Genomic DNA, 24,719 nt, shown 5'->3' on the forward strand with positions numbered 1-24,719 from the left:
TGTTTGGAAAAGACAAAGAATCCAAACATTGTGAGACAACGCCGCTCATTAAGCCCCGAGTCGTATTCAGAGGTTTGAGATGTTGAACTGCTTTAATTTAGGTTCCACTGACAGAACAATGTGATCTGAAGAGAATCACAACAGGAAATAATACGATTATAAGAGAGAAATACTAACATTTATCTGCGTTGGAGAGGGAAAAGGTTTGAAATTACATTATGAAAGTGTTTACACAAACAAACAAGCCTTTAAAATAAATGTGAACAACCTGATATTTGAACAACATTCTGCCTTAGTTCATCATTTACACTCGTACACTAAAACTGAAACAGGCAGAATACTGGGACGAATACACTTAGAGGAAGACCGGTGGTTTAAAGGTGGTTTAAAGGTGGTTTTGGGTGGTTTAAAGGTGGTTTAAAGGTGGTTTTGGGTGGTTTAAAGGTGGTTTAAAGGTGGTTTTGGGTGGTTTAAAGGTGGTTTAAAGGTGGTTTAAAGGTGGTTTTGGGTGGTTTAAAGGTGGTTTAAAGGTGGTTTAAAGGTGGTTTTGGGTGGTTTAAAGGTGGTTTTGGGTGGTTTAAAGGTGGTTTAAAGGTGGTTTTGGGTGGTTTAAAGGTGGTTTTGGGTGGTTTAAAGGTGGTTTAAAGGTGGTTTTGGGTGGTTTAAAGGTGGTTTTGGGTGGTTTAAAGGTGGTTTTGGGTGGTTTAAAGGTGGTTTAAAGGTGGTTTAAAGGTGGTTTAAAGGTGGTTTTGGGTGGTTTAAAGGTGGTGTTTTGGGGAAGATTTTTAGGTTGTTCTTGGGTATTTTTTGGGGGGGTTGTTTTTGGGGTTGCTTTAGATTTTTTTTGGGGGGGGGGTAGGTCTTTTTGGGTTGTTTGTAGGTAGTTTTTTTGGGTGTTTTGGGGTAGTTTTTGGGTCATTTCTATTCGGTGGTTTTTGAGTAGTTTATTGGGCATTTTGTTTTTGTTATTTTGGGTTGTTTGGGGTACTTCTTGAGTAGTGTTTTTTACAGGTTATTTTTGGGTTTTTTGGGGTTGCTTTGGATTTTTTGTGGTAGTTTTTAGGTAGTTTTTTGGGTTGATTTTGGGTAGTTGCTTTGGGTAATTTTTAAGATGGTTTTTGGGTAGTTTTTTTGAGTACTTTTGGATAGTTTTTGGGTTTTTGGTTGGGCTTTTTTTGGCATTTTCTTTTTGTTATTTTTGGGTTGTTTTGGGGGTTGCTTTGGATTGTTATGGGGGTAGTTTTTAGGTGCCTTTTGGGTGGTTTTGGGTTGTTTTTTGGGGGATTTCTAGGTTGTTTTGGGGTACTTTTTGAGTAGTTTTTTTTTAAAGGTTATTTTTGGGTTGCTTTGGATTTTTTTGTGGTAGTTTTTAGGCAGTTTTTTGGGTTGTTTTTGGGTAGTTGCTTTGGGTAAGTTTTTAGATGGTTTTTGGGTAGGTATTTGAGTACTTTTGGATAGTTTTTGGGTCATTTATTTAGGCTTTTTTTTGTTTGTTTCATGTAATTTTTTGAGGTTATTTCTGGGTTGTTTTTCTGATGGTTTTTGGGTAGTTTTTTGGATTGTTGCTTTGAGGAGTTTTTTTTAGGTGGTTTTTGGGTTGTTTTTTGGGCTTTTGTTTTGGGTTGTTTTTTGATGGTTTTTATGCAGGTTTTTTTAGGTTGTTTTTAGGTGGTTTGGGGGTGGGTTTTTTTAAGTTTTTTTTTTGGGGGGGGGTTGTGGTTTTTGGGTAGATTTTGGATGGTTTTTGAGGTGGTTTTTGGTAGTGTGGGCAGGTTTTGGGTGGTTTTTGGGTAGTTGTTTGGGGTAATTTTTTGGGTGGTTTTTGGTTAGTTTTTAGGTGATTACAGAAGAGCTTGAAAAATATTTCAGAAGGTTAGTGGTAGAACATTTAAAATCATCGTCACTGATGAAATAAATTAAGTCAGAACTACCTCTGAGGCATTTTGGAAACAGAGATAAGAAATTATCCCAACATAAAACTACATTCTGACATTAGTCATGAATGTTTTCCAGACTTTTGTCCATACCGTGGATGAGCTGGAGGACTCGTTCTATGGTCGGACATAAAACCCACTCACCTTGGTCCTGATGATGTCCGTCACCCAGGCGACTGGCCCCGCCCTCTCCTCGCAGCAGAAATGCCTGCGGAGGGAAACCGCACTCATTTTCTGACTGTATTTTCTGTATTTTCATGCTAATATCATAGAGGTTGTCGGAGGTGCGTCAGAGGTGACGGCTCCGGCTGGAAATAGCGTGGACAAAAGGCTGTCATTATGTGTGATTATACTGATGGGGATGCGTAAAGTAGGCCTTAACAGCAGCAATTAGCAGCACAATTAAGCCCAACGTGACGACTTAAGCATCACCTGTCACGTACAGACATGTATACAGTATTCTATGGACTGTATATTCGACTGTATACGGAGGAAGAACAACCCGACAGCGTCTGTTCACTGTCGTCCTTTGAACAGACGTCAGTTTGGACTCAAACACAGCGCTGACACCTTTAAAAGTTCGATCAAATGAGCCGTTGTGGCTCTGGAAACCTCTGAATGTTCAGGTGGTGGGTTCAAAGTGGGACGTCTTTATAAAAACAGGACGGGTAAATGTAAAGTGTGATGTAAGTGTTCTGTAATTATTCATCTTTTATGGATTCGTTCACTCACCACTGTTGTTTATCAGTGTAGACGGTGAATCCCCAACTGGAAAAATAAAAACCAAAATGATTAACATAGTGTCACTGTTCACCCTCCAGAGTCCAGCTCAGATTATTACACACAATTTAACGTCAGATTATTACAGGTCCGATTATTTTTCAAAAGCTGTTCATTTTTTGTCTGATTGTTTACATTCTGATCCATCCACTAAAACCATCCCATAATAAACAGAGTTAAATTCCTATAATAAAACTAAAATTAAATTCCTACACGAACACCCTTCGACCAAGTAAATACACACTGACACATTTAACATCTGACCCAGAACTAAAAATAATAATATGAACCAATGTTGGTGTTAAACACTGACAGATGACTGAAGGAAAATAAATAAATAAATAAATAAAAATAAATAAACAAATAAATAAATAAATAAATAAATAACCCAATTTTTATGTTGTATATTTAATTTTTTTGCATGAAAAAAATGTATTACAAGTTCAGTTTCATTCCTTATTTTGTTCATTTTATTGATTATATCATGATTCTGATTAATTTCATTGATTATTTTGTCCAGTTTTTACACTACTCGCTCATTTTGATCCATTTTGTTGATTTTTTTGTTTTCACTGATTATTTTGTCCATTATTTTGTTCATTTTATTGATAATATTATTATATTTACTCACTTCAGTGATTATTTTGTTCAGTGTTTACATTATTGCTAACCTGCCCGGCTACAAGAAACATTTTATATATATATATATATATATATATATATATATATATATATATATATATATATATATATATATATATAAACCCAAAACATTAGAACCTCCCAGTAAAGGTTATTCACTTCAGTTATTATTTTGCTCAGTTTTTGTCCAACTGTTGATTATTTCCATTTATTTCAATGATTATTTTGTCCAGTTTTATACATTATTTGTTTGGATTTTTTTTTCATTTCATTGATTATTTTGTTCAGTAATCTCCATTATTGGTTAACTTTTTTATTGATTTTGTTCATTATCTTTGTTTATTTTGCTTCATTTAGTTCATTTTAATGGTTATTTTGTACATTTTTGCTAATTTTCATCATTTTCTTCATTTTGTTCATTATTGTGTCATTTTTCTACATTTCATGGATTATTTTAGTCAGTAGTCTCCATAATTGGTTAACTTCTTTGTTGATTTTGAGCTTTTTTATTGATTTTGATCATTATCTTTGTTGAGCTTTCTTCATTTAGTTCATTTTGATGGTTATGTTGTAAATTTTTTTTGTTGATTTTGTTCCTCATCTTTGTTTATTTTTTTCATTTCATTCATTTTATTTTAAAGGTTATTTGGTACATTTTTGCTAATTTTCTTCATCATTTTGTTCATTATTGTGTTATTTTTCTACATTTCATTGATTACTTTGTTCAGTAGTCTCCATTATTGGTTAATTTCTTTATTGATTTTGTTTCTTAATATTGTTATTTTCCTACATTTCATTGGTTCATTTTTATTTTTTTTCGGGTTTTTTTCTCGGTTTGTTCAGGTCAGGAGAGTCTGGGGTTTTATATAAAAGAGAGGGCGACATATTTTTACGATGCCAACAGTTAAAGAATAGGTTGAAAACTCAGCAGTCGCAGCCGTAGCGCTACATAATCAGTACTTCTTAATTACACCAAGGAGTTGATTTGCTAAGAAGGTGCAGCAGCTGTTTGGGCTCTAATGAGCTGCCATGTGCAGGTTCAACACTGGAAAAATTACACAAGCAGTTGATGTGTTAATGTAATATTTATAGCATCAGGAATTATGTAAATGGAGGATAAAAAAAAAAAAAGTGCATAAATGACCGGCGCCCCTGCCCTGTTTCTGACTGATGGCCTGGGTGTGAAAGGCAGGTGGGAAATGAGGACACGCTGGTTTTATTGGACGCAAACAGAGCGAGGAAGAAGGCCTGATAGTGGAAAACACAGGGATCGGACAATAATAAAAACACAGCCAAACGAGGAGGACGGCAGGAAATGAACGGACGTGAACAACAGCGGGACGCTCTGCAGCTACAGACGCTTTTATGAGGTCCGAGGAGTTCATCTGGGACTTAATTTAAACATTTAATTGGTTTACGACGGCCTTTTCCCACGTCTGCATCCACAAATAAAGGCTGTGAGGGGTTTCAGCGGGGTTAAAATGAACCAAAACCAACAGAATACAAAAGAAAAGGACAATAAAAACCATACAAAAAGGATGAAAAGTCCGTCAGTTAGCATGTTAGCATTTAAGCTAGTGGTGACGGTGGGGGCTGCAGAGAGAACCTTTGATTATCCGATCAGTTTTCTTCATTTTGTTGTTTATTTTTGCAAATTGTCTTCATTATTTTCTTCTTTTTGTTATTTATTGAGTCATTTTTCTACATTTCATGGATTTTTTTGTTCTGTAGTCTCCATTATTGGTCAAATTTTTTGTTGGTTTTGAACTTTTTTTGTGATATTGTTTATTTTCATATTTCGACTTTTTTTGTTGTTGCAAATTTTCATTATTTATTGAATCATTTTTCTACATTTCATGGATTATTTTGTCCAGTAGTCTCCAATATTGGTTAACTTGTTTGTTGATTTTTAACTTTTTTATTGATTTTGTTCATTATCTGTGTTTAGTTTTCTTCATTTAATACATTTTGATGGTTATTTTGTACTTTTTTTTTTTTGGAAATTTTCTTCATTATTTTCATCATTTTATTTATTGTGTCATTTTTCTACATTTCATGGATTATTTTGTTCAGTATACTCAATTACTGGTTAACTTTTTTGTTGGTTTTGAACTTTTTTTTGTGATTTTGTTCATTATCATCTTTAGACTTTTTTTTTTTTGCAAATTTTCTTAATTTTGTTATTAACTGGATCAAAAAGGAGGGTTCATGATAAAACTGATCATTTCCTTTTATTAAATACAGTAAATTATAAATAAACCTGTTTAAATGAAGGCTGTTTATGCTAGTTTAGGTAAATACTTCTCTGTTAGCAGTAATGAAGCTGTTTAGTTTCGAAGCATAATCACATATTTTCCTTTAACATCTTTATAAATTCACAGTGTTTATACGTGGAAGCAGAAGTGCACTCTGGGTATTTTTCCTGCCTTCCTTCCTTCTTTTCAGCTGACTTTGTGCTACTTTTCCAGTTTTTCGTGGCTCAGAGCCTTCCTTTATTCGCTAATATGAGTGAATCTTCAAGGGTTTAAAAGGTTTACTAGTTCCTTCTTCTTTTTTCTTTCTTTTTTTTTTTTTTTCACTCCATTTACTTTCCAGACATGCACTTGAAGACGTGTCTTAAAAAAGCCCAGCAGGTGCTAATTATCAGCCTGGCTCATTTACATGGGCGTTTTTTTTTTTTTTTCGCAGAAACCCGGAGGCTGTGCACAGATTAGCATTTTCAACTGTTATCTCCACAAATTCACACTTTGAAGATATGATGTAATAAGACGTTCACCTGTTGGGAGGTTTGAGCTTCTTCTTCAGGCCCAGGTAACACTTCGCAGACTTCAGCTGGATGGATTTCTCTGCCTTTGTGCTCTGAAAGTTCGGATTTGGAGACACTTTGAACACAAATAAAACCCACTGAGCTCAAATAAACCGTTTCACATGCAGCACAACAGGATAATTAACCCTTTCATGCATGAATTCTGAAAAAAAACAACAACTTAGATTTCTTTTAGATTGATTTTATTTCTCAAAATTAAGCTAAAGTTGAAATGCATGTTGATTTTTTTTTTTTTTTTTTTAAATATGGTTTTATTAATGAGATATTTAACTCCCTGAGACCCAGGAAAGTACAGGTTTTGGCTTTTTTTAATTAAATAATTGTCTATATTGGACATATCATGATGTAACAGTTTTTCAGATGCATTTTAAAACAATTTTTACAGAATGTTCTTTGCGGTGGACAGTTTTATTTATTTATTTTTTTGTTTGATTAAATTTTTATTTTTTTACAAAGCTGTGAAACTCGTCCACAGATGTGGACAGAAAACCCACAGCTGGGTCTGAGGAGGTGAACTTTATGAGATACCAGATAGGGCTGTGTACCAGCAAGAACATGGCAATACGATACAAATCACAATACTAGGATCACAACATGATATATCACGATATATCATGATACTGTGAAAAAGGCCATTTTTTTGTTTGTTTCTTTTTTAAAAATTATTATTTCCTGGAAGAACTGAATTCCAGCAGAAATCTGCACAAATACTAAACACATTTTTATTTGATCAGAACAGGATCTAATGTTCTATCACCAAATGTTCCAACTGTGTTCAAACTGAAATTCTGTTTTACAGACATTCCAGTTTCAGATCCTGTTCAAATGTTCAGATTCTATGAGTTCAGAACTAACATCAGAACAGGATTTGAGTTCAATCCAAACAAAGGAACGAACATCTGCCTCTCAGACAGAAAAAGTGCTGTTAGGATGCTTCAAATAAACATTATTTAATAAGTGTTACGTAATAATAAATAAGATATAAACAATACAGAAAACCAAAAAATAAAAATGAACTTCCACAATATCTGCATTTGAATAAATACCTAAAAATAACGACACAGTACTTTTTAATCTCGATACAGTATGGTGAAATAAAATATTGCGACATATTGCAGAACTGATCTTTTCTAACGGCCCTCATCCCAGAGCAGTCTAACTTCTATGGTTTGGAGAACATTACCTTTAGAACCCTTTGGAAACTGTGTGTGCACAAATGTGGACGTCATGAAAGGGTTAAAGCCGGTCATTAACAGAGAACTGGTTTTCCCTCCAAGCAACAAAGAACAACGTCAAACTTCAGAACAAAGACCATGTGGAACCTGACGGTGGAGCTGTTCCTCTGACCCCCCCCCCCCCCCCCCCAGTATTGTCCTTCCAACACTAAATACAAACCTGGGAATAATCAGAATGGCCAAAGAATATCAATTAAGTTCCAGCAACTCTTGTAATTTACTTCACATCTGTGCAGTTATTAGTCCCACCTGGTGTTAAGAAACGCTTTTAGTCAAATACCCGCGCCCCCCCCCCCCCACACACACACACACACATACGTCTGGCTATCCCCACCCCCCTCCACGTCCAGAAGTACCACACCTCCATCGATTATCGACATGTTTCTTATTTGCTTACAAATCCAACATTTCAACTGAAGAGACGCTGAAAAAAGTAGACGTCCACAACCTGCAGCTGAACGGTCAGCTTCTGTTTTAGTTCAGCGACTGAACGACGAGTTCTGGGGAAGGAGTCATCGGCATCTTTGTCATCGTCTCCGCTGGCGTCGTTTTCACAGCTGTCGTCATCTTCATCATGGTCTTCATCGTGTCTTCACAGTCGTCTTCGTCATCGTCTTCGCTGTCGTCTTCGTCGTGTTCATGTCATGTTTGTCGTCTTCGTGTCGCTTTCGCAGCCTTCTTCGCTGTCGTCTTTGTCATATTTGTATAGTCTTCGCTGTCGTCTTCATCGTGTTCGTGTCGTCTTTGCCGTCGTCGTTGTCTTGTTCAACGTCATCTTTGTCGTTTTAGTCATGGTCGCCTTCGTTTTTATGTCATCAGCTGATAGGACACAAGTTATTGTGAAGGCGTCGTCTTTGTCGTCTTCATCTTTGTCATTGTCTTCGCTGTTGTCTTTGTCTTCATCTTTGCGTTGCTGTCTGCATCGTTGTCTTTGTCGTCACCTTCGTAATCGTCTTTGTCGGCATCTTCATGGTCGCCCTCATCTTTGCGTCGTCGTCTTCGTCGTCGCCATTGTCTTTGTTGTCATCTTCATCTTTGCGTTGTCATCTGCATCGTGGTCTTCGTCATCACCTCTGTCATTGTCTTCATCGCCATCTTTGTTGTCTTGTCATCGTCTTCAACATCTTCATCGTTCTCTTCATTAGCAATTTCTTCAAACATCTTCTCTCACAAACAGCTGGTCAGATTCATTTCTAACTTTGTATTTTTCTTTCTTGGGACAACGTTTACAAAGTTTGTTCAAAGTTTTTAGAAGTTTAAGATTCTTTTGTAAATCTTCTCCCTGTTCCTTTCCTTCTCCTGGTCCATGTGTTGATGCTTTAGAACATGTCAGTGGTTCCAGATCTCAGTCTAGATCTTATTGGTCACTGGTAGAAGTCAGATATGAACTGTGATTGGATGAGTTGAGTTCTCCTCCAGTCAAAGTCCCGCCCACTTCTATAGTTAGATTGACCTGGAATATAGAACAGAACCTGACCACCTGACACATTCTACTGGTTCTGATCCACATCGAACAGGACGCTAACATACAGGGACAATGGAACTGTTTTTTCTCTTTTTGGACGTTAGCTAAAGTTGCTATATTTGGAACTCTCAGATCCAAGATGGACGCCTCCATCGTGGGCTTGGTCCAAACACCTGCTGTTTTCTGAAGCTGCTCTAGAACCTTTCGGATTCTCAGACGCTTCACTCATATCAAACCTCCCGACGCTAAAGTTAACGACAGAGCGGACAGGAAGACGAAGACGTGCTCTTACTTTGATGTCTCTGTAGATTTGGAGGTTGTCGGAGCGCAGGATGACGTATTTATCCTGGAATTTATGTCCCGACAACAGCTTGGACGATCCGTCACTGAACTTCAGATACTCGCCTTTAACCAACGGCTTCGGCCCTGGAATAAAACAGGAGGAGGTGACTGCGATTTACTACGACCCGCACGGTAAAAGTCTGACAAGTTACTGAAAACAGCTCATTTATGGAGGGAACTCAGATTTACTCCGGTCCGCACGGTGTAAGTCTAATAATAATAATAACACATCAGTTTTATGTAGCGCTTTTTTAAGTACTCAAAGACGCAAAAGTCTGACAACAAATACTGAAAACAGCTCATTTATGGATGGTTTTAACTTATTTTAGTAAAGTTTGTAAAATACTTTTATCCTGTAAAGGCCTGTGATTTATTTATTTACTTATTTATTGTGAACATGCCAAGAAACAAAATAAAACAAAATAAGACAAAAACAAAGTAACATTTAAATGAACAGAAAGAAAGTGTAGTTTTTATATTTGTGCAAAATGTTTGTTTTTCATAGAACTTCAGAGGAAGCATTACATTTATTTATAGCAGATGTTTAAATAGAAATAAAAAAACAAAATATTTATGGCAAAAAAAAAAAGTTAGGAATGTCGCAAATTGCTTGGTGTTTTTTTTTGTTTGTTTGTTTGTTTTGTTTTTTTTTTAACATCACCAAAATCTTGATGAACTGAACATGATATTCATTACTTTCCTCCCAATTATTTGACCCAAATTATGAACTTTATAGTTCACCTGGACCAAAATATACAAACATACGCTTTCATTGTTTCAGTTCTTGTCTTTTTTCTCTTATTTCTTTACTATTTAGTTGTAAATCTAAACACCATCAGGCTTTGGACTGAATACAAAAATTTGGACTTTGGGAAACAATGACTTTTTTTTTTACACAGATCTGTCAGTTACATGATACTGAAGCATTACATTTATTTAAAGCAGATTTTCAAGTTCAAAAAACAAGAAAATATGGGGAAAACAAAAATTTGCCACAAAAACAAAACAAAAAAACTTTAGGAAATGTCGCAAATTGCTTGAGTTTTTTTTTTTTTTTTGTCACCAAACACATGACCATCATTCATTGTTAATATCGTCAGTTTAATGTCTGTGTTTTATAAATTCATCCCATGGACCGGACTCGACCCATGGACCAGACTGGACCCATGGACCAGACTGGACCCATGGACCGGACTGGACCCATGGACCAGACTGGACCCCTGGACCGGACTGGACCCATGGACCAGACTGGACCCATAGACCGGACTGGACCCATGGACCGGACTGGACCCATGGACCGGACTGGACCCATGGACCGGACTGGACCCATAGACCGGACTGGACCCATGGACCGGACTGGACCCATAGACCGGACTGGACCCATGGACCGGACTGGACCCCTGGACACCCCTGCTGTACTTTCGTACCTTTTCCATCGCAGACTCTTTTGGCTGAGGTGAACTTCTTCACTATGAGGAAAGCCGAGCCGGGGTGGTCCAGGGAACTCCACTCCAGGACCTGCTCCAGGACCCGTTCACTGTGGTGGAGGGGGCGCTCTGTCGGAAAAAAAAAAAACGATAAGACTGGGGTTAGTCAGATGGAACTGGTTTAGATGAGTTTAGTTTAAATTAGATTAGACAGAACTTTATGAATCCCTCGGGCAGTGTCCTCAGGAAATGAATGTTCCAGAAGCAGCAGAAGAACGAACACATAAAAGAAATATTAGAAGACAAAAGGAAAAAGTAGTGGAAACAGGCAACGACACATTAGAAAGGAAAAGTAGGAACAAAAAAATAGTAATTATGTCATATATTATGCCCAGTATGTAAGTATATTCATTTGTTCATCATCTGAACGGCTTCGTCCTCAAGAGGGTCGGCAGGGGGCGGAGCCTATCCCAGCTACGTATGGGTGAAGGCGGGGTTCACCCTGGACGAGTCTCCAGTTTATCACAGGGATGACAAATACCTTTGCAGAAAAAATGATTAGATCATCAAAAACACTGGTTCTGTAATCCAGTCTGAACGCCTGTGGGTCATGTGACTCAAACAGACAGAAAAGAAAACATGGAATGAACAAAAGCACTGTTCGTGTCAGTACAATGACAACCCACGCAAACATGGAGAGAACAGGTCCCACCCACTGCTCTGTGTTTGACCCCCCCACTCCACAGGGGGTGGGGGGTGAACTGAGCATGCTCAGATGTCTGTGGAAACAACAAGGTCTATTCTATCAACACCGCTGAAAATTTAACTATTGAGGAAACGGTTGAATTTATATGAATATTTAAAAGAAACCATAGATTAAGAACGTGTCACCACTGATACCCTTTAACCCTTTAACCCCTGGCGTATCAGCGGTGACACGTTCTCAATCTATGGTTTATTTTAAATATTCATATAAATTCAACCGTTTCCTCAATAGTTAAATTTCCAGTCGTGTTGATAGAATAGACCTTGTTCTTAATAGTAATAATAGTAATAATAATAATAGTAATAATAATAATAATAATAATAATAATAATAACACACTATATTTGTTTAAAGTGTCCACGGTAACCTCCCTTCTTCATCCCGGTGGTTTCACCTTGTGTGTGGAATTACTTCCTCATTTCCTCTCAAACATTGGCTCTTTTTTCGCTGCTGTCTATTGTCTGGGATAACAGTGTTTACCTGCAGCTTTCCTCTCAAATGCATCATTAATGGACTTTCCCTCCTTCTTTATGGTTTTAGTGCTAAAACCTGTCACGCTAACGCCTCGACTGTTTACTCTGCTTCCACAGACGCCGTATTGTGTCGGCGTGGAAAATCTGCTGAATATGCGTCAGTAAATATATTCAGTATTCAACACACCTTCAGTTAGAGAGAGAGAGAGAGAGAGAGAGAGAGAGAGAGAGAGAGAGAGACAGAGACAGAGAGAGAGAGAGAGAGACAGAGAGAGACAGAGAGAGAGAGAGAGAGACAGAGAGAGAGAGAGAGACAGAGAGAGAGAGAGAGAGAGAGACAGAGAGAGAGAGAGAGAGGAGGACGATGTGTCCTCTGGAAGGAAGTTAGAGAAGAGGAAGGAAAACAAACATATGAGAGACAGAGGTAAACTCTGGGTGAACTGATGGAAGAGAACGGAGGGAGAGGACTGCGTTTCCACGGTAACCACCCAGCCTCTCAACATCCAAACAGGTCCTATCTGATGAACAGGAGCACATCTGGGTTAGGCCTGGAACGGTCCACATACTGAACCGAACCGTTTCGGTTCAGTCCACATCTGAACTGAAACAGCACAGAATGAGAAAAAGAAAAAGAAAGGAAGGAAAGACGTAGTTCCATGTGGAACTTTAAATCTGTGCAAGTTCCACACGGACACATTGAAGGAGCGCACACAGACCTGAAATATGAAATAACAGCTGATATAAGGTTCAAAATTGGACCAACGGTCCTGTATCTTAGCGTCCAAATTCAAAGCTTAGGTAAATGTATCCAGATCCATTTATTCTCCCCCAGTTCTGTGTATTTATTCTATTACAGAAATAGTCCATGTTTTGCTCATATTCAATCAGATCTGTAAAAAATTCAAATTCACACTTGATATCATTGATACTGATTTATTGGATCAATCCACTTCCTATCTGTTATAATGGGAACATTTTTCAAAGTGGCACCAAATCCAGAATCAGATCCGGATCCAAATAATTTCACTAACTTGTGTTGACATCATCATACAGAAGCTGTAGACCAAGTCTGAAGTCAGTCAGAACTGGAGTTTCACAGAAGAAGACGATGGAAAGTTTTGTAACGGACGACAGACAGACAGACGATGACGCCAGATGCCACATGACGACAATATCTTACGACCTGTCAGCCGGTGAGCTAAAATGCAGACCCTGTATAATGTACGCTATTTGCTTGATTATACATTGAATTATACGATCGTATAATCACATTTTTCCGGAGGGAGTGGTTATTGTAAAAATGACTTCTGACAGAATCTGATCAGTGATTGGTTTTTGCAGCTGTCAGTCCTGTCCTGCTCCCAGTAGATCACCACATATGTGGTGTAATAACAGCCCGCCCTCCATTCCATTTATGTTGTCCATCACTGTCTATAGGCACCATATTTATATATCTAAAACCGCACCTGTCCAAATCTGTATATATTCAAATCTGTATTTATATATGTTCTTTTTATATTTATAACCATTTGCACTACATTCATATCAAACCATATTTGCTCTCTCCTTTTAAACACTTTTTTATTCAAATTTATATGACTTTGTTTTACGTGTATGTGTATGTTTATGTGTATGTTTATGTTTATGTTTATGTGTATGTTTATGTGTATGTTTGGTGCTGACAACACTGTGAATTTCCCCATTGTCAGATTAATAAAGGAATATCTTATCTTATCACATATTTAACCAGTTAATTTTCTCCACAGCCTGAAAACAGAAGTAAACAGTCGATGCATACGTTGGATTTTAGTTTAAATGAACCTATCAATGAGTCTACTTCTGTTTTCAGGCTGTGGAGAAAATTAATTGGTTAAATATGTGATTGACAGCTGTGAAAACCAATCACTGATCAGATTCTGTCAGATGGGATTTTTACAATGACCACTCCCTTCAGAAAAACGCGATTATACGATCGCATAATTCAATGTATAATCAAGCAAAAATCGTACATTAGATGGGGGTCTGCATTTTTTTTTCAGAAAGTTCGCATATTCACCGCAATAATAGCACATTTCTGCAAAAAATACATGAAATGTCATGTTCACATGATTTCATATTTCCCACCTTTTTCTGCATAAACTTTAAAAAATATTACATTGTAACTTGACACGGGAACAAAATTGAAGAGAAAAAAAAATGAAAAAGGCAAGAAAATGGTGAAAAAGAAACAAAATAATAAAAAAATCTAACAAAAATCAAGGGAAATTCATTAAATAGCCAACACAAATGAACCAGAACAGCCAAAGTCAAAAATAAAATGAACAAAATAATAATAAATAAATAAATAAATAAATGTAATCAGCAACAAGAACAAAATAAGCCACAAACTGTCAATGTATAAGTCGGGTTTTAGTTTAAATGAATCTATCAATCCGTTTTCTTATTTTATTGATTACGTATCGGGTTCATTTTTCCCGCCTTTCGTACCTAGTTCTCCGTTCTCGATGACTTCGAATGTGGTCCACGGTTCTTCAGCGTTGACGGTGACGTTCTTCATACCTAGCGCTGTTTCCGCTAACTCCGCCGCCTTCATACTGGGCGACACCTGCCATGTAAACAAGGCAAAGCATGATGGGAAAACAGGCCCAGATCACATCCATACCTACTTTAATGTATATGTTTATTCTTGTGATTCACCTTTTATTGTTTTATTTTTTCTTTCTTTTCATCCATTAAACGTTTTACAGTGATACAGCAGGATATAGTTCTAAGAAAATAAATCAATAAAAATACGAGAATCAAATGTATTAAAAAAAAGAAGAAACAGCGACCAAAAAACCCCACAAAAACAATAAAAAAAAGACAAACAAAAGGAATAACAAAAACCATAGAGTACTGTCAGAGTAAATTCAAAGGTTATTTTATCAGAAACAGTGACTTTTTCAGTCAAATCAATCATTAATTAGAACATTATCATTTTACGCTGATGATACTGTCACTTACGTTACATTATGTTAGAATTTATTTATGTCCATTTCCTTTAATATTACTCGTAGTCATCGTGCATCTTCACAAAATCGCTTTGACTTTTTCTTATTTAACTTTTCATAATCAATTTATCACCATTTATTCTTATATTATTGTCTGTATTTGACATTTTTCAGTGTAAATCCTGTATTTTCTATTTTTAATTGACTGATCATGTAGATGTTCGTTAAAGCTCAGTGTAAATTCAAAGGTTCTTATGTCAGAAACTGTGACTTTTTCAGTCAAATCTATTATTAATTTTAAAAAATGATAATTTTATGCTGATGATACTGTCATTTCCATTACATTATGTTAGAACTTATGTATGTCCTTTTCCTTTAATATTACTCATATATTTAATGAATCTTTCATATTGTTTGACGTTTTCCAAACAGGTTTAATGTTTTAAAGCATTTTACATTAATTATACATTAGTTACCTCCGCCAAGGAGGTTATGTTTTTGCCAGGGTTTGTTTGTTGTTTGTTTGTTTGTCTGTCCATTAGTGTGCAACATAACTCAAAAAGTTATGGACAGATTTTGATGAAATTTTCAGGGTTTGTTGGAAATGGGATAAGGAAGAAATGATTAAATTTTGGTGGTGATCGGGGGTGGGGGGGCCCACGGGGGGGCACAGACCAGAAAATTTCATCAAAATCTGTCCATAACTTTTTGAGTTATGTTGCACACTAACGGACAGACAAACAGACAGACAGACAAACAAACCCTGGCAAAAACATAACCTCCTTGGCGTGGGGGGGCCCACGGGGGGGGGCACTGATCAGCCTTGGCGGAGGTCTGCGCTCTCCGAGTGCTTCTAGTTTTATTTTGATTCATTGTGCATCTTCACAAAATCACTTCGACTTTTTCTCTATTTAACTTTTCATAAGTGATTTATCACTAGTTAATATAATATAATTCTCTGTATTTTACATTTTCAGTGTAAATCTTGTATTATTTAATTAATTAAATCCAAAGTTTATTCAAAACAGAGAAAAGAAAGTGATTTTTTTAGTAAAATACAGCATCTACAATTTTATTTTGTATTTTTTTTTAAATAGATTTAATTACTTATTTTACTTGCTATTGTAATTTTTGGCACAATTTATTATTTTGTTCTTCAATTTTGTTCAGCTTTTTGCTTATTTTATTCATGTTACTTATTATTTTCTTGAGTTATTGTCCATTTTAGTTCATTTTAAGTTGGTAAGTTGGCTGTTTTTGTTCATTTTGGTGCATATTTTATTCTTTTTAACTTGATTTTAGTAAAATTTATGCAAGTTTTTTCCACATTTTATAGCATTTAAATTTTCATTTACTTATTTATTTATTTGTTTGTTTGTTTGTTTAATTTATTTTGTTTTTCTTTAATTTTGGTTAATTTTATTCATTTCATTTATGTAAAACCCAGTGTCTTGTCCAAATGGTTCATACCTGATGTCCATGAACAGATGAATAACTGTATTTTCTACTGATTATTTCCATATTATTGATCGTTTTCGTGGATCATCAGTTATTAATCGGTTCCTTCCATCGGTGGTTCTGGTGTCTAACATCTGTTTGGGTTTTTCAGGGTTAAATCTTTTGTTTTCTTGGACCTGAGCAGGACTTTTCTCCACAGTATTAAAGTCACACTGTGGACGTTTGTGTGTTTTTAACCCTAACCCGTGAGCGGAGTCGCTAACCTACGGCGGCGAAACACAATTACTCACACAATTAAATCCGACGTTTCTTTGATGAGTTCACTTTTGATTTATTTCTGTGGCTTTAATCCCATCAGGTTTAAACACCGACGTCTGGGCCTGATTCCATCAACCTTTCAACTCTGGCTCAGCCCCCCCCCCCCCCCCACGCCGCCGCACATGCTCACACACACCCACGTACCTTGATTAAACAGCAGTTCTCGGGTTCTTTCTTTTCCAGGTAAACCTCGAAGATCAGGTCTCCAGCTGGAGAAAACTGGGAACGAGAAAGAAAAGAAAGAAAAGTCCCATCAGCTGAAATACAACGACACACAGATTAATGAATATATATAATATGATTTAAAGTAGATCAGACCAATAAAATAATAACAGAATAATCTATAAATAATGACAACAATAAATGTCTGTGTGTTTTAGTGCAAAAAAACATTAAAATCTGAAAATATTTACATGAACAAACTATAATAAAATATGAAGAACCTGAAAGGACTGAAGGAAATTAAATGGAATTTGAGCATTTGTTTTTGTTACTTGTCATTTTTGTCAAGTTTTTATTCAGTTTATTCATTTTATTGATCACTTTGGATGTTTTTATTCATTTTCTTAAATATTTGCTTTGTTTTTTTTTTACTTAATTTCAGTCGTTTTTTCCACTTATTTTTTAATGTTACTTATTCTGTTATCTTATGTTAGCAAGATAACTCAAAAAGTCATGGACAGATTTGGATGAAATTTTCAGGAAATGTTGATACTGGCACAAGGAACGAATGACTTTGGTGGTGATGGGGGGGGGAGGGGGGGCGGGGTCTGCACTCTCTGAGGGCTTTTCTTTTTCAGTTTGTGGCTTATAGTGTTTATATTACTTATTATTTTGTTGATTTATTGGTCATTTTTATTCCTTGAATTCATTACTTTGACTGTTTTTGTTCATTTTGTTGCTTATTTTAATATTTTCTACTTTATTTTACTGTTTTGCACTTATTTTTTCACATTATTTATTATTTTAGATTTTTTTTTCTTCATTTTTGCTGATTTTCTCCACTGTCATTGATCCAACTCCATGGGTTTTACTGGTGAATAAATGTTTAAAATCTAACTTATTTTGTTCATTTTTTTGCTTATTTTCTCCATGATATCTATTATTTTGTCAATTTTCGTATTTGCTTTTGCTCATTTTGTTAATTTCATTTATTATTTTACTTGTTTTTGTTTATTTTCTTGCCCTTTTGTGATTTTTTTCCACTTCAAATTACTTAAGTTTGTGACATATTTTGATTATGCTACTTATTTGTCATTTTTGTTCATTTTATTCATTATTTTTTTACTGTTTTTGTTGATTTTGTTGCTTAGTTTATCTTTTTTTTTTTTTTTTTTTACTTCATTTTACTTAGTTTTTTGCTTATTTTTTCACACTATTTATTATTTTTTTAGGGTTTTTTCTTCATTTTTGTTCATTTTCTCCACTGTCGTTGATCTAACTCCATGGGTTTTACTGGTGAATTAATGTTGTAGAAGATGACGGTGTTTCCATGGTAACTACGGAGCCTCTGAACATCCAAATATGGTCATATCTGATGACCATGAAAAGATGAAGAACTGTATTTTACACCACTTATTACATGTATTGATAGTTTTAGTGGATCAACAGGTATTAAACAGTTTAGATCAGTAGATGGCTTCAGTTGCCAATGGCAGAAATATCAAGTTTCCTCACTTTGTCAGTTGAAACAGGATAAAAAACCCAGACTTTTCAGACCTTCCACACGTTCAGAGTCAAATTAAGTGTAAAATTACTGTCTTCACTGTGAATCATTTCATCTTCCTGGTTGAGTTGGAGTCGGGTTCGACGACGACGCATTAAGACAGAACTTTGGCTTATCCTCGTAAGACAAAGGGTCAAACTTTAAAGCCACCAAATCCGGCTTTCAGGTGCTAAAGCCGTGTTCTTTCCTGGATATCTGGAAATTGCAGTGACTCTCCTTTTGTGGCTCTAATGCGAAGGTGAACCCGGGTCCATTATTGGCTTCAGATGGAAGAAGTATAGTCCGATAAGCGGTGGAAGCTCCTCCAGACGCCTGACGCCTTAAAGGGACAGTCACTCACACCGAAGGAAATATGAAAGAACCACCGACAGATACAGAACCCACTGGACTTCTACTGAAGCTGAAACATTTGAACAGCGACTAAAACGGGACATTAACAGGTTGACAAGTTCCCATGTGGGTCAGAACCAGTTGAATGTGTGAGGTTGTCAGGAATAAGAACTAGACTGATATCTGGAACCATCTGCATGTTTTAAACCATCAAGAGACGGAAGTAGAAGAAGAAGGAAAGTTCAAGAAGTCGCCAAAGAATTCAAAAAACTAAATATGAAATGAATCAGTAGTTTCGGAAAAGAAGATGTTTGAAGAAGTTGAAGACTATGATGAAGAGGACGATGATAATGGCAAAGACAACAAAGACGGCGATGATGATGAAGATGACGATGACAACAACAACGATGGTGACCATGAAGATAGTAACAATGAAGACGCCGATGAAGATGACAACAAAGATGAAGATGATGACGATGATGAAGATGGCAATGACAACAACAAAGATGAAGATGACGAAGACAATGATGATGAAAATGAAGACGAAGACAACAGCAACAATAAAGACAAAGAAGACGACAAAGATGAAGATGACAATGAAGATAGCAACAACGAAGACGCTGATGACAACGACAACAAAGATGAAGATGGCGACAATGAAGACGCTGACGAAGAAGACGATTGCAAAGACAACAAAGATGAAGATGACGAAGACAACAATGATGACGATGAAGATGGCAACAATGAAGACACTGACGAAGATGAAGACAACAGCAAAAGACAACATCAAAGATGAAGATGACAAAGACAACAATGTTGACGATGAAGATGATGACAACAGAAACAATAAAGACGATGATGACAACGAAGATGAAGATGACGATGATGACAATGAAAACAAAGACAACGGCAAAAACAAAGATGAAGACGGCAATGATGAAGATGAGGTCAATGGCAACAATAAAGACAAACATGACAATGATGACGATGAAGATGACAACAAAGACGAAGACAACGACAACAACAAAGATGACAATGACAACAATGACGATGAAGATGATGGCAATGAAGACGAAGACAACAACAACAACAACAAAGACAAAGATGACGACAACAATGATGATGATGAAGATGGCAAAGACAATGATGACGACAATGAAGATGCTGACGAAGACAACAGCAAAGACAACAACGACAACAACAACGAAGACGCTCAAGACAACAACAATAATGATGAAGATGACGACAATAAAGATGGCGGCAAAGACGAAGATGACGACAAAGATGACAGCGAAGAAGATGACGATGAAGACGACGACAAAGACACAAAGATGGAGACGAGACAGACAACAACGAAGACGACCTCGGACACCGCACCTCCACAATAACTCGTGGCTAAGAAGCAGGAAATTAACCCGTTGTCAAGTTGCTTTAAAGAAGAAAATCCCCACAAACAGAATGAAGACGTGGATGGTTTAGTATCTTCAGACTCAGATGTGCAGAGGAATAACAGAATGAGGACGCAGTTCCATTTCCACCGGTGTCGTCGTCGTCTCTTCGGACCCGCTCAGGCTGGAAACGCTCATATTGATTTTCAAGCGCCACTTCCAGCTCGGAAGCCGTGACACGGCTTTGCACCTCATTATATCGCTCATTTACTAACTCCCAAAGTCCGTCCGGCTCGTCCGCTCTCAGGCGTCCTCGTCGTCCGCCGCTTTGAAACAGGAAACAGATGAGGTCGGAACTTTCACCGCCAGGTCCGGGTCTTCGGGGACTCGCCTCCGTCTGACGAGCTAAAGTTTTATTGAGTTTAATGAACAGAGTTTACGCCGTGTGGACGACTGGACTGACGGAACACAGACTGTGTCCAACCGAGGCCTTCGACCGATGTTTGAACCAAAACACAAATACACAAGAATGACTGATGCTTTCATTTCCAGAGCGTTTATTTAATTAACCATCTGAGAAACAGGATAAATAAAAACTGAACCACTGCACTATTGTGTACAATTATTTACAAGAGTTCACCGCTAAAACACACTAGTAGAACACTCCAAAACAACAACTGCACTATTATTTACCAGAAAACACAGCAAAAAAAAAACACTAAACCATAAATAAAACACCACCAAAATGCTGCTAAAATACCACTAAAACACCACTTAAACACAGCTAAAATACTGCAAAAACCCACTAATACACAGCTAAAAGACAGCTAAAACACCGCTAAAATACTGCTAAAATGTTGTTAAAACACAGCTAAAATACCACTAAAACACCACTTAAACACAACTAAAACCCCACTAAAATGCTGCTAAAACATTGCTAAAATACCGTTAAAACACAGCTAAAATACTGCAAAAACCCACTAAAACACCACTGAAACAGCTAAAATACTGCAAAAACCCACTAAAACACCACTTAAACACAGCTAAAATACTGCAAAAACCCACTAATACACAGCTAAAAGACAGCTAAAACACCGCTAAAATACTGCTAAAATGTTGTTAAAACACAGCTAAAATACCACTAAAACACCACTTAAACACAACTAAAACCCCACTAAAATGCTGCTAAAACATTGCTAAAATACCGTTAAAACACAGCTAAAATGCCACTAAAACACCACTTAAACACAGCTAATACACCACTAAAATGCTGCTAAAACGTTGCTTAAATACAGCTAAAACACTGCTAAAACACAGCTAAAATACTGCTGAAACATCGCTACAACACAGCTAAAACACCGCTAAAATACTGCTAAAACACCGCTAAAATACTGCTAAAACACAGCTAACATACTGCTAAAACACCAGTTAAACACCACTAAAACACCAGTCAAACACAGCTAAAACACCACTAAAATACTGCTAAAACACCGCTACAACAAAGCTAAAACAGTTAAAATACCACTAAAACACCACTTACACTCCGCCAAAACACCACTTAAACACAGCTAAAACACCACTTAAACACAGCTAAAACACCACTTAAACACAGCTAAAACACCACTTAAACACAGCTAAAACACCACTTAAACACAGCTAAAACACCACTTAAACGCCGCTAAAACACCACTTAAACACAGCTAAAACACCGCTAAAACACCACTTAAACGCCGCTAAAACACCACTTAAACACCGCTAAAACACCGCTAAAACACCACTTAAACGCTGCTAAAACACCACTTAAACGCTGCTAAAACACCACTTAAACACAGCTAAAACACCACTTAAACACCGCTAAAACACCACTTAAACACAGCTAAAACACCACTTAAACGCCGCTAAAACACCACTTAAACACAGCTAAAACACCACTTAAACACCGCTAAAACACCACTTAAACGCTGCTAAAACACCACTTAAACGCTGCTAAAACACCACTTAAACACAGCTAAAACACCACTTAAACACCGCTAAAACACCACTTAAACACCGCTAAAACACCACTTAAACACCGCTAAAACACCACTTAAACGCAGCTAAAACACCACTTAAACACAGCTAAAACACCACTTAAACACCGCTAAAACACCACTTAAACACCGCTAAACACCACTTAAACGCTGCTAAAACACCACTTAAACACAGCTAAAACACCACTTAAACACCGCTAAAACACCACTTAAACACAGCTAAAACACCACTTAAACACAGCTAAAACACCACTTAAACACGGCTAAGACACCAGCTAAACACAGCTAAAACACCAGTTAAACACAGCTAAAACACCACTTAAACACAGCTAAAACACCACTTAAACACAGCTAAAACACCACTTAAACACGGCTAAGACACCAGCTAAACACAGCTAAAACACCAGTTAAACACAGTTAAAACACCACTTAAACACAGCTAAAACACCACTTAAACACAGTTAAAACACCACTTAAACACAGCTAAAACACCACTTAAACACAGCTAAAACACCACTTAAACACAGTTAAAACACCACTTAAACACAGCTAAAACACCACTTAAACACAGCTAAAACACCACTTAAACACGGCTAAGACACCAGTTAAACACAGTTAAAACACCACTTAAACACAGTTAAAACACCACTTAAACACCGCTAAAACACCACTTAAACACCGCTAAAACACCACTTAAACACAGCTAAAACACCACTTAAACACAGCTAAAACACCACTTAAACACGGCTAAGACACCAGTTAAACACAGTTAAAACACCACTTAAACACCGCTAAAACACCACTTAAACACCACTTAAACACAGTTAAAACACCACTTAAACACGGCTAAGACACCAGTTAAACACAGTTAAAACACCACTTAAACACCACTTAAACACCACTTAAACACACTTAAACACCACTTAAACACAGTTAAAACACCACTTAAACGCCGCTAAAACACTGCTAAAGCATCACTAGAACACTGCTAAGGTACAAAAATCTCCCATCTCTCTCTCACTGACTGCATTGTGCTGCTCTATGCTCCACCCACTTCCATCCCTCCCGCTCAGCCAATGGCGTTCTGAAGCTCAGTTTTCAGGTGCTGTTTAACTTTGTCGCTAGTTTGAATCCCTTCATCAGTTGTGTAAACCTGAGCGCTGGTGAAGGAGGTCCACTGGTGTTCTACTCAGACTGGACCAGCTGTGACTGCTGCTCTGGTTACAGACTCACATTTCAGTCCAGAACTCAAACATTGTCCCAGTTTTCACCTCCAGCGGTTCCATAATCGCGCCGGCTTTCCACTGACTACCCCCCCCCCCCCCCCCCGTCAGTCATGTTCATGTTGTGGAACCCGTGGACCGACCGCAGAACGTCGACTGGACCAAACGGACTCGTTTCACATTTCTGCCGTCTGTGTGTGATTCCATTTCCTTCGCAGTTATCTGAAGCAGACGGTTCTCCGGTTCCAGCCGTCTGGGCCTAAAGAACCTGCCGGAAAGATTAAGGAACGGAGCCCTTTTCCCTCCCCCTCGACCGATGAAGCCCCGCCTTCAGCCTGGGCCGGCCAATGGGTGCGTGCGTCGGCGTTTGGACTCACCGTGGTGTCCTTCTTGTCGTTCCAGCGTGTGATGAAGCTGTTTTCTCTCTCCATCTGTTGAACCTGGTCTTCATTGACCTGAAACACAAACAACTACAGGCTCAGACTAATTCCTGGAAACAGAATCTGAATACTTTCATGCTGTATAAACCTATGTCCTGGTGGTCTTTAACAGTATATAAACCTAGGTCCTGGTGGTCTTTAAGGGTATATAAACCTAGGTCCTGGTGGTCTTTAAAGGTATATAAACCTAGGTCCTGGTGGTCTTTAAGGGTATATAAACCTAGGTCCTGGTGGTCTTTAAGGGTATATAAACCTAGGTCCTGGTGGTCTTTAACAGTATATAAACCTAGGTCCTGGTGGTCTTTAAGGGTATATAAACCTAGGTCCTGGTGGTCTTTAAGGGTATATAAACCTAGGTCCTGGTGGTCTTTAAGGGTATATAAACCTAGGTCCTGGTGGTCTTTAAGGGTATATAAACCTAGGTCCTGGTGGTCTTTAAGGGTATATAAACCTAGGTCCTGGTGGTCTTTAAGGGTATATAACCCTAGGTCCTGGTGGTCTTTAAGGGTATATAACCCTAGGTCCTGGTGGTCTTTAAGGGTATATAACCCTAGGTCCTGGTGGTCTTTAAGGGTATATAACCCTAGGTCCTGGTGGTCTTTAAGGGTATATAAACCTAGGTCCTGGTGGTCTTTAAGGGTATATAAACCTAGGTCCTGGTGGTCTTTAAGGGTATATAAACCTAGGTCCTGGTGGTCTTTAAGGGTATATAAACCTAGGTCCTGGTGGTCTTTAAGGGTATATAAACCTAGGTCCTGGTGGTCTTTAAGGGTATATAAACCTAGGTCCTGGTGGTCTTTAAGGGTATATAACCCTAGGTCCTGGTGGTCTTTAAGGGTATATAACCCTAGGTCCTGGTGGTCTTTAAGGGTATATAACCCTAGGTCCTGGTGGTCTTTAAGGGTATATAACCCTAGGTCCTGGTG

The 24,719-nt window shown here is 37.4% G+C and overlaps 1 protein-coding gene across 1 annotated transcript in view; it reads right to left on the reverse strand.

The window, feature by feature from the left end:
• The window catches only part of arap2 (ArfGAP with RhoGAP domain, ankyrin repeat and PH domain 2), a gene marked incomplete at its 5' end in the record, with an annotated part of 85,497 nt that overhangs the window by 5,770 nt on the left and 55,008 nt on the right, over window positions 1-24,719 (reverse strand). The window contains 8 exons of the mRNA XM_030161950.1: window positions 2,079-2,142; window positions 2,667-2,702; window positions 6,133-6,215; window positions 9,176-9,309; window positions 10,653-10,781; window positions 14,378-14,495; window positions 16,801-16,875; window positions 23,731-23,808. Of these exons, the coding sequence (XP_030017810.1) occupies window positions 2,079-2,142; window positions 2,667-2,702; window positions 6,133-6,215; window positions 9,176-9,309; window positions 10,653-10,781; window positions 14,378-14,495; window positions 16,801-16,875; window positions 23,731-23,808 (717 nt within the window). The remainder of the gene's footprint in view (window positions 1-2,078; window positions 2,143-2,666; window positions 2,703-6,132; window positions 6,216-9,175; window positions 9,310-10,652; window positions 10,782-14,377; window positions 14,496-16,800; window positions 16,876-23,730; window positions 23,809-24,719) is intronic.

This window comes from Sphaeramia orbicularis, chromosome 18 (assembly GCF_902148855.1).
Source record: "Sphaeramia orbicularis chromosome 18, fSphaOr1.1, whole genome shotgun sequence".
Classification (NCBI taxonomy): domain Eukaryota; kingdom Metazoa; phylum Chordata; class Actinopteri; order Kurtiformes; family Apogonidae; genus Sphaeramia; species Sphaeramia orbicularis.